The sequence below is a fragment of the Carassius auratus genome, unplaced genomic scaffold (genome assembly GCF_003368295.1).
Source record: "Carassius auratus strain Wakin unplaced genomic scaffold, ASM336829v1 scaf_tig00001155, whole genome shotgun sequence".
Classification (NCBI taxonomy): domain Eukaryota; kingdom Metazoa; phylum Chordata; class Actinopteri; order Cypriniformes; family Cyprinidae; genus Carassius; species Carassius auratus.
Window position 1 is genome coordinate 247,531 of NW_020523344.1, and position 11,166 is coordinate 258,696.

The 11,166-nt window shown below is 34.7% G+C and overlaps 1 protein-coding gene across 1 annotated transcript; it reads right to left on the reverse strand.

Annotated features, from left to right (window-relative positions):
• Window positions 1-2,278: 2,278 nt before the first annotated feature.
• Window positions 2,279-9,285, reverse strand: LOC113069228 (single-strand selective monofunctional uracil DNA glycosylase). The gene is made up of 4 exons (XM_026242232.1): window positions 9,176-9,285; window positions 8,478-8,618; window positions 7,035-7,341; window positions 2,279-3,452 (listed from the first exon to the last, which is right to left on the reverse strand). Exons 2-4 carry the CDS (start codon window positions 8,501-8,503, stop codon window positions 2,925-2,927), a joined length of 861 nt encoding a protein of 286 aa, XP_026098017.1. The 5' UTR covers window positions 8,504-8,618; window positions 9,176-9,285; the 3' UTR covers window positions 2,279-2,924.
• Window positions 9,286-11,166: the final 1,881 nt, after the last annotated feature.

Below are 11,166 nucleotides of genomic sequence, written 5' to 3' on the forward strand. Positions count from 1 at the left end.
AAACACTACAGTTGGTCCATCAGAAAATAAGTTTGTAATATTATCTGTCCAGTCTGTCATCAGTAATAAGTGTCACAGCTAGCTTTGTATTGTAAATTTAAGAAGACACAATAAACAGAACTAAGAAGATATACAGAATTTTTACTAAAACTGAAGAAAAGAACACAACAAACATGGCCATGCCAGGGAAAGTGAGCGGCTTGGCGTCTGTGCCTATACTATATGCTATACCGATGCATAATTTTCAGCTTTTTGGTAGAATAATATTTTTGTGTTCTATCATTATTCAAATAAACCAATAAATAAAATAAATGAAAATCCTTCTCTGTGCATTCATTTCTGTTTCACCCTCAACAGTGGATCTCTATACCTCTTCATTTGTCACTCGTTTTCCCTTTCCCTCCGGTCGAATTCTGCTTTAATAACCCTAGCCCTCATTTGTCATTGTATTGATGGCTCTGGCAAGCATCAGCCATTAAACAGGGACTAATGTTCATGCTCAGTGTCTCCACTTGTTGCCAGAGGGGTCACAAGGAGGTCACTTTGTCCATTTTAGACCATCTAAAAGGTTCTTCTTATATGGTATCTGTGAAGCAGACATAATCAATACATAAAACAGCACTGAATATTAGCTACCAGTCTTTGCTGGTAGGCAAGTATCAGAGTTAGTATGTATGTTAGTAACACCTAAATCCCATTGTTACAACATTCAAGAGGCAGAGAAAGTAGATGAACTCGTGGGATTTATGCAGGACCTTATTCTCTCTGAAGGGAGAAGAAAAGAGAAGAGTGAAATGGCTGCTGCTGGGGTCTCTATGCCACAAAATAAATGCCACTGGTAAGACTTACTGAGCTAATTCATAATACAAAACAGAGAAATACCATCATTATTAGGAAGACATTGTATATTTGTGTGCATTTGACCCATTGACAGAAAGAGCAGGAAATAGGAGACTGTTTATTTCCAAAGAGCGGATGACAAGAGTTGGGTTCTCTGAAGATGTGTGAAGAACAAGAGTATTGTCCACTCAGGTTCATACTGGTATCATGAGGGAAAAAAGGCTTTACTCTGTGTATCCGGATTCAGTTCAGATACCCAAATACTTCATTCAATTAAAATAGATTTAAATATGAAAACAGCAAATGGCTAGCTTTGTAAATGAGTTTTCAGATGATCTATAAGTTGCCTTAATTAAAAAATAAATAAATAAATAAATAAAGATTACACTCTACCCTAGTGAAAAAAAAAACTATGTATATACTAAAATGAATTTGAAATACAACTATTTTATTGTATACTACAAATACATTTACATTCTGTATTTATGGACACTGCAGTTGTACTTTTGATATACTAAACTGGAACAACTAATTTAAATTTTTAAAGCACGTTAATTGTGCTGTGTGTTTGATTGTGCTAAAGTGGAACTATTGCAAGTATACATCAGGTACACTCTAAAGGTAGCACTTTATTTCACAGTCCTGTGCCTCATGTACATACTATGTACTTATTATAGTAATTACAATAACTATGTAATAACTACTAACCCTGAACCTACCCCTAAACCTAACCCTACCCCATGTAGTTACCTTGTATTGCCAGAACTTTCTTGATAAATACACTGTAAGTACACTATAAGTACATGTAAGTACGCATACTGTAAAATAAAGTGCAACCACTCTAAATATATTGCATTTAAAGACTGCTAATATTCAAAGATCATACAGTTCTCATCAACAGTTACATTAAATCACATTTTATGCTTAATATTATGACATCTGTGTTGTGCACAAGTACTACTCCAAATAAAGTTTAATTGTTATTTTTAAGTAAGGCTCAAGTGATGTCAGTACATATGTTAAATGATTTGAAGTATGCTTAGTATAAACCTAATGCATTTTAAATATATTAGGATACCCAAGTAAAAGAATGAAATACTCCTTTAATAAAACTGTGATTCTGTTGGTCAGAGGAGAACTGGCCCCCCGACTGAGCCTGGTTTCTGCCAAGGTTTTTTTTTTTTCTCCATTCTGTCACCGATGGGAGTTTCGGTTCCTTGCCGCTGTCGCCTCTGGCTTGCTTAGTTGGTGTCACTTCATCTACATCGATATCGTTGACTTGATTGCAAATAAATGCACTGACACTATTTAACTGAACAGAGATGACATCACTGAATTCTGAAAGCTTCTTCTCAATTCACATTAGATTTGTTAAACATGTTTGTTTTCTTTTGAATACAAAACATTTTGGTTTACGGATGAACACAAAATGAAAGGATGGTGCTGAACATGAGATACAATTTATTACAATCACCTTTACTGTACATTCAACTCAACATTTGGGTTAAACACATAATAATAATAATAAAAAAAGACAATCCACAATCCAAGGGCAAAAATGAGATTGAATTCAATTTATAATAACCTCTTGAACTCATTATCAGTATTAGTGTGTTATAATCAAAGACTAACATAAAGTAATATCTACAGTATTTGTTTTTTTCTTTTTTGCACAAATGTAATCTAAAAAATGCAGACAAACATATCTATCTATCTATCTATCTATCTATACACTTCTATGGTTAAAGAAAAAGAAAAAAAATCCTACATATGCATGCACCTTTACATCTTAACATAGAAAAGAGCTTGAAATGGCCATCTAAAGTTCTGTGTATACACACACACACACACACACACACACACACACACACACACACACACGGAGAAATGAATTAAAAAAAAAAAAAAAAAAAAGGTGTGATAAAGTACTCCATTAATTTTCATAACATCTGTTATCTTAAACATGACATTTTACTGCCACAAATGTCTCATTAAGTCACTGATAATGTCTCAGTAAGGTTCAAAAGAATGAATGAGTGAATTTTAAAATGCAGAGGTAGCAGCTGTCATCATCATCCTCATCATCAACTGGTAAGCAAACTTAACACCCCCAGATTATCTAGTTTGTCCCTGACTATGTTAGCCCATCCTTTATTAGCAAGTGGGTTTCTAGGGGACGGATGCATGATACCCTCCACTCTCACAGTGATGCCTGCTTCTGCCAGAGCCCGTCGAGCGCGCTGCTCGGCTAGCTTGCCCACTCCGATCACCAGGGACACTCCCAGTGCAGTGACCACCTGACAAAGAGCACTGTCACAGCAGGACAAAAGGGCATCTCGCTCCGCAGCCGGGAGCTCAGGCGGAGTTAGGTTCTTGCCAGACTCACTCATGAAGATGAGAGGACACAAGTTGTGCACAAAACAGTGGCGGAAGAAGTTGTGAGTTTCACCGCAGAGCTCTTGGAAAAAGCCCCAGAAACGGGCTCCGCTCACTTCACTCTGAGTGCAGTCGAGGCCTGTGATCCGTCGCTTAGGATGTTCCTCTGCTGGACGGCCGACCGCTCCAGTGATTTTCAGCCAACCGCGAACCGCCTTCACCTCGCCAAACGGTACCTTGATAATGAGGAAGTAAGAGATGTAGTTGATTTTTTTTTTTGCTTTTTTAAAATGTTCTTCTACATTTCCATCACTTTATTTAAACTGTGAGAAATTATGAAATCTCATATGAACCGTGCCAAGTATCTTGACAACAGTGACAACTGGGTCATTCTTCAGTAGGGGTGGCAAATGAGAGGCAGAATTTGTATAAAAAAAAAAAAAAAAAAAAAAAAAAAAACCTTGTTTGCTTTTTTCTAATAAAATATATTGCTATGCATTTCAAATTAGTTTAATATGATATATCAATTAAAATGAAAAATGAATATGAATATATCAAAAATGAAATCTTAGGAACATTTTGATTTTTAAATAATGTCAACCAATCACTGGTGACACAACCACTTATGTCTATTTCATTTTGAAGTAACACCACAGACTTTATATCACAGGTTACTATAGGCTCTGTGGTGTTACCAGAAAAGACAGTAACACCACAGACAAATCAGCCTAAATCCAGACTTTTCTAAAATGGAGGCTGCCATCATGATGGTTTCAAGATCAGGAGACATTTTGGAAATATTAATAAGTATGTATTTATCAAGATTTTGATTAAAATATGTAAAAATCTGCAAGTTATTAACATAACACCACAGGCACTAATCAAGTGTGACACATGATATTGTCAGACATTTAGCTAACTTTAAGAAAATTAATGAGAAACAATGTACTCCCCATGCACCCCTCAGATCAACCAGCACCTGCAGTGACCTTTACACACAGGAAGTAGTCTAAATAGATTTCCTCCTTTGCTTAAAAGGGCAAAATCCATTGTGTTAACACCACAGACATGAATTTGTGGGACACAACTTTTTTCCTAAATATAACAAAATATGTATTTTTTTAACAATTTAATAAAATTGTACGTTAAATTAAATCTATATACACATTATAACCACTTTATCTGTGTTAAAAATGTTACATTGTTGCAATTACATTCCATGATACTGCTCTAAGGTATGGCAGGAACATATTTTGTTAAAAAAAGGCAATCTCCCAAACTCAATTAAATATGTATGTTAAAACTAAAAGTTAACTATTAATAGTCCACAAATTGTGTTAACCCTATAGAATATAAACATGTAAACATTTTTCTAATTGATTGGTATTTAAAGTTTATTTCAACAGTAGTAAAGTAGAGGGACACCACTTGCCACCGCAATTGAAGAATGACCCAACTACAGAAACTGATCATTTTTGGTAGAACTCACAAATGCGGATGTTGCTAGTAATAAGTGACTTGTGTGCTTTTTTTATATTCTTTTATACAATCAACAATCCAGATGCTAGGACTTTCTTCTCAGATGTTGCCGTAGACTGCAACTTACCAAAATCACGAATCAGGAGGAGCGACTTTAAACATTTTCAACAGGGCAAAACGTGGCAACATTTGGTTTAAGATAGAAGAATCAAGCTTGAGATTCAAACCCAGACTACTTAATTAAATAAGCCATGATTTAAAATAAAAACTAGTATGCTTACATTGTGACATTTCAACAAAATTAGATGAACAAGCTCCTCTCAAACCCTTTTAAGCGTGCCAATAACTGGGCATATACAGTGGTCATCAAATCATCAAATATCATTACATTTCTAAATATTAATTTTGCCATTAATTGTAATAATCCAGTGCATTTTTGTCTGACAACAGCCAGTGCTCCACACAGAGATGTGATCTGATCATCATCAGTCTGTCTGGAATGACGTGAAGGAACAGAACAAACTGAGACAGACTCAATCCAGAAGAACTGTGGAGAAGTCTCCAAGATGCAAAGCTCCTTGAGAAACTCTGCGCAAGTGCACCAAGGGCAAAAGTTGCTTTAGACAGAAAGCATGGTCACACCAAATATTGATTTGAAAATAAATTTGTGACATTATTTTTGACAACAATCTCATTTTACAGAATTTTTACACAAGGGCCTAAAATTTGAACAGTACTGCAGTTTGCAGGTTTCTTAAAGCATCTTGGAGACATCGCCACAGTTCTTCTCGATTTAGTCTGTCTCAGTTTGTTCTGTTTCTTTTTATGTTCTTTTGTTTTTCAGCAAACACTTAAAGGTATAGCTTATCTAAAATGAAAAAAAAAATTATGTCATCATTTACGCACATAATTGTAAAAAAGAATTCTGTGGAGCACAAAAAAATTATTTTGAAGGTAAATGTAAGAATTAAAAATAACTTTTTTTAAAGTGAAAACGTGAAGGTAAAAGTGCATTTATGCTGCGGCGCCCGGGGAGCAGTTGGTGGTTCGGTAACTTGCTCAAGGGCACCTCAGTCGTGATATTGAGGGTGAAGAGAGCGCTGTACATTCACTCCCCCCACCTACAATTCCTACCGGCCGAGACTCGAACCCACAACTTTTGGATTATTAGTCCGAATCTCTTAATATTAGGACACAACTTTTAAGGTTGAGAAAAGAAAAATGAAAGAACACCATGTCAATATGTTCTCAAAATGTAAATGTCTAAGGAGCACACAATGAGTTAAGCAAGTCTTAAACATCTAAAAATGCAACTTTCTACAGATTTCCACAGCATTTTTTTATCAGTTCACAAAAAAAAAAAAAAAAAAAAAAAAAAACTTTTGTACCCAAACACTACAAAATTGAAATAGCGTGTACTGTAACTTCTGATCACACTGAAGTGTTTTGGTCATGTTATCCAGCTCAGAGGTTAATTTAAGGTACATTTACTTTAAACTGTTTTTTGAGTAACTGAAGTGAATTTATGATTAAAACTAAAATAAATATCTGCCAATGGGCTCAAAAAATCAACTTAATTTAAAAGTAAATAAAGTTTTCATACACCACTGATAGATATTTGTACTTGTTTTAAGCATAAACACACTTACATTTATTAAAGCAAACAAGACTTTATATCTTAATTTTGCATCTGAACCACACCGAACAAAAATGATAAACAACACTTTTGTTTTTGCCCCCATTTTTCATGAGCTGAACTCAAAGATCTAAGACTTTTTCTATGTTCACAAAAGGCCTATTTCTCTCAAATATTGTTTACAAATCTGTCTAAATCTGTGTTAGTAAGCACTTCTCCTTTGCTGAGATAATCCATCCACCGCACAGGTGTGACATATCGAGATGCTGATTAGACAGCATGATTATTGCACAGGTGTGCCTTAGGCTGGCCACAATAAAAGGCCATTCTAAAATGTGCAGTTTTATCACACAGCACAATGCCACAGAAAAATTGGGGCAAAAACAGAAGTCTTGCATTGATAATTTTGTTCAGTAATTAAATAAAGAAGTTTCCATAATTTATTTCGGGAAAACAAGACAAAAACAAACAGGAAGATATTATTATGATTATGATGATTATTATTATTGTTGTTGTGCAAGCAACATTTAATGCTATGAATTTGTGGATTTAAGACATTCTAGTCAATTTCAAGACACTGTTAATGCCTTGATTTGTGGAAAGATCAACTGAAACCCTGTTCTTTACTGAATTTATTCTCACATAATATCATTGCAACAAAAATAATACTGTGAAAACATAAAAAGAAAGAAAATCTTCTGACCCCTGTTTGTGCCATGCCAAAAGGTCCTGGGTTCATGCCTAGGAAGAGTATGCTCTGTCCTTCCTGACAGTATTTCTCCACATAACATCGATGTGTGTCCCAGGCGTACTCAAGCGGGTTGTACGTGTATCGCACTGGTTTCCCAAAGGACAGCGTCCGCAACCGTGCGTTCAGTTCCAGTTCAGCCCGCAGGAACCTTGAAGCAACTGTAGAGCCATTAAACAGTTGGTCAGCACCCAGGTCAGGAAGACCGGTGAGATCTTCTCCCAGTAAATGGTCTCTCTGAGACACATCTCCATCTTCCAACCTACAAAAATAAGAGTTTCCATAAATCACTTAAAAAATGTAAACAATTTAGCAATTGCAAAAACAAACATATTTGTTTTAATATAGTCATGTATGCTTGTTACAATTATTCTTTATTAGGTGGGAAATTATTTAAAGTACACCTTAAAAAATAAACCTTAAATGCAGTTTTATTATGAGAAAGGGAATGAGGCTGCACTGGAATGTGTTTGTACTACAGTTATTACACTACTTTAAAATATACACTACCAGTCGTAATTTTTGTAATGTTTTTAAAGAAGTTTCTTCTGCCAACCAAGCCTGCATTTATTTGGTTTTCTTGTTAGGCTATCACAAACATTTAAAATCAAAACTCACCCCTGACAGAAACAGTTTTGGATTTAAATCTTTATTACAAGCAATCTCACGGGTCTTAAAGAACTTTGTTTTTCTGCCTCTGTAAAAGTGCAGATATTATGTTGCCTTGTTTATTTGAAAGTGCACTTTTTCTTGTTTTAATCCTAGCCAGAAAGCCACGTGGGATTGCTTGTTATGTTTAAATGTGTTGCCGCTTCCTTGAGCAAGTTATACAAACCTAGAAGTCAATGCATGAAAAATACGTTGTTTATATTTCTTGAGTTTAAACTTATGTCTATGAAAGATTGTTACTGTACTGTGATAAGAGTATCACAACGCTGAAAAAGTTTTTTATTTATTTTTATTTTTTTTACATGATTTGAAATCCAAATAATAGACAAATGTTGTGTTTGTGGCCTAAACAGCCGTGGATCAGTAGTGGACTGCAAATGTGTCCTGTGTGAAGCACTGAGACTGTGATGTTCTGCACCGCGCGCATAACACACACAGACGTCACGCGCTGCAGTACTGCTGCAGTATTACTGCTGTTCAAGTTCAGTATTTAAGCTCATTTTAACGGCGCGTAATGGGTTTACTGTGAGTAAATGATTGAAAAAAATAAAAATAAAAACATCTAGGAATTTACTCTTGCATAAAAAAGTCTTTCCTTGCCATTTTAAAAGCTTCTCAATAACTCTTAGCAATACACGACTCACTACGTTAAGAGAAAATTCAACATAGTAAAGCCATTTTATCACCTGCGTTCGTAAGACTGTATTTTAAAATGTATTTGTGGTTTACCTCTGAACATCGGGGTGTGATTGCATTGTTCCAGAGGCGTTTCCGGCAACAGAAGCGCGACCAGACCGCGGTGCATACTGGGAGCTTCTTCTTCTGGGCTTTGATTATGGGTTGGCAAACAGCTTCATGGTGCATTACCGCCTGCAGTTGAATGGAGTGTGGAGCACCAATGCGAAAATAATAAAATAAAATAAAATAATGTAAAATATGTAATTATCTTTGCTATTCATTATTTAGATTCCACACACATGGTATTAAATAATTCTCTAATTTGTAACCTCTTGTTTTAGCCAACAGATTTATATATATATATATATATATATAATAAAAATTTAAATACAAAAGTAAAAAAAAAGTTACTTTTAAATTATATTATTTATTTTAGCATTATTTGCTTTCAGTTTTGACTGTAATATTTGCGTTTCGCTGTTATTCTGGGCAGTCCAATAAATATGTAATCCAGGATGCTCTATTATTTGCCATACATTTGCATTCACCTTATTCTCTGTAATCCTGTAATTATTCACATTTCCCTGCATCATATATAAATGCCTCCACTTTCTTCCCCCATTTAATAATTGCAGATTTATTAATACGCTTCTTGGCTTAGGAGGTCAATAAATCAATGTTAAAAGCCAAAACAATTCTCAACAGCAGCAACAAATCACTGCAAGCAGATTGAGAGGAAGGTTACTCACTCATTAACTCAACTGCTTTAAGAGGCGAAACAGAAAGACAGAGACAGAGAGACCGGGGCTTGCAGTGTGGCAGTGGAACTGAGCTGCAGTCCTCCAGTCTCCAATGAAGGTTTTCCTGCAACATGCACAACTCTAAGAATAACACATAGACAAATGCCAAACAGATCAGGCTTATATTGTCAGAAAAAGTGAAACAAGTTCATATTCAAGAAGTGAAGCAACAGCCATGTTTACACATGGCAAGTGATGTAATCAATGCTATTTTTAACATCTTGCTCCATGAGCTATTTTGAGAGAGAGAAAAAAAAAACTTCAATTTCTGTTGCATTTCATAATTAGCACTCTATTTTTTTTTCAGAATAATTCATACTGAGCAAATGTCATATCATAGCACAATTAATTTTATATTCAATTATTTTACACAAATTAATATTATTGCCTCTAATTCATTATACTCAACTAACTTTCACCTTCGTTCAAAGACATGTTATCAAATTATATTCTGTTGTGTTTCACAGTAGAAGGAAAGACATACAGGTTTGGTTTGGTATTATACAAGAATTAGTAAATGTCACTCATTTTTCTCTATTACATAAATGACAACATGCAGACTTCAGATTTAAGAGTGTGCTCTTCATGTATAATGAATATAATGTAATAACTAGGTGCTAACCCTGAACCTACCCCTAAACCTAACCCTACCCCATGTAGTTACCTTGTATTACCAGAACTTTCTTAGATAAATACACTGTAAGTACACTATAAGTACATGTTAGTACACGTACTGTAAAATAAAGTGCAACCCATTATTATATTATATTATATTATATTATATTATATTATATTATATTATATTATATTATATTATATTATATTATATTATATTATATTATGTTTACAGAATATTAGTTAAAATACGTTCGATATTCTGTCATGAATATTTATTACAAAATCATATCTGGATTTCATTATTCAAAAAATACAGATCTTCTGAATTTAGGTTTTTTTTTTTTTTTGGTCAATTACTAATAGTTTATAGTTATTTTACTCTATTGTAAAATTATATGTTATAAATGATATGAACCAATGATTTGTTTATGATGCCTGCCAACAACGTATTGCCATTTCAGAAATCTCTGTCTCCTTATTGTTTGAAAGTGGAGAAAGTTTCAGAGATGGAACAGTTTTGACTCTCACTCTCTCTTATTATCAGCATTTCCTCATGAAAATTATTTTAAGAATTTCATGCTAACTGATCAGTGCTCGCTAATGTGTGCTTTCAATTTCCCTGGCTGCCTGAGTAATAGAGAAGGACAATGGGAGAGGAACAGTGGAGGGTGTAGAAAGTGTTGCATTCAACTCAACTTCCCGTTAGGGAAGAGGGATAGTGAACACACACACACACACACACACACACAGACACACAGTCACACTTCTCTGTGCCTGACCTCCATCTGAACCTGCCTGAGGTCGGAGGGCGACAGCTTTGAGTGCTCCCTTGAGTAAGTGTGATAGGTGAAATGATAATTAGCAGATGGGGCAGAAGATTAACAGATGTGGAGGGGTGGAGCTCAACATGAAATTACCTGTAATTTAGGAGGATAAAGTGTTAGGAAGAGTGTTGTGTTTCTATATGCTTTAACTTTCTCTTTTGTGTGTGTGTGTGTGTGTGTGTGTGTGTGTGTGTGTGTGTGTGTGTATGTATGTATATATATATATATATATATATATATATATATATATATATATATATATATATTAAAGGTGGGAATAGATTAATGTCTTTAATCTAGATTAATCTCACTATGATCTTGAAATTAATCTAGAATAAAATGGCTCATTCGAATTCTGCCGACGGCATTCAGAATATCAGAATATGTGTGTTACCCAAATAAAATTGACAAACAGTAAGTCTTTGAGAAGGGGTTTATCAAGCTAGGTGGTGCATTAGAAAAGGGGCTCATCTCCTGTTTCCAAAATGCATCACAAAC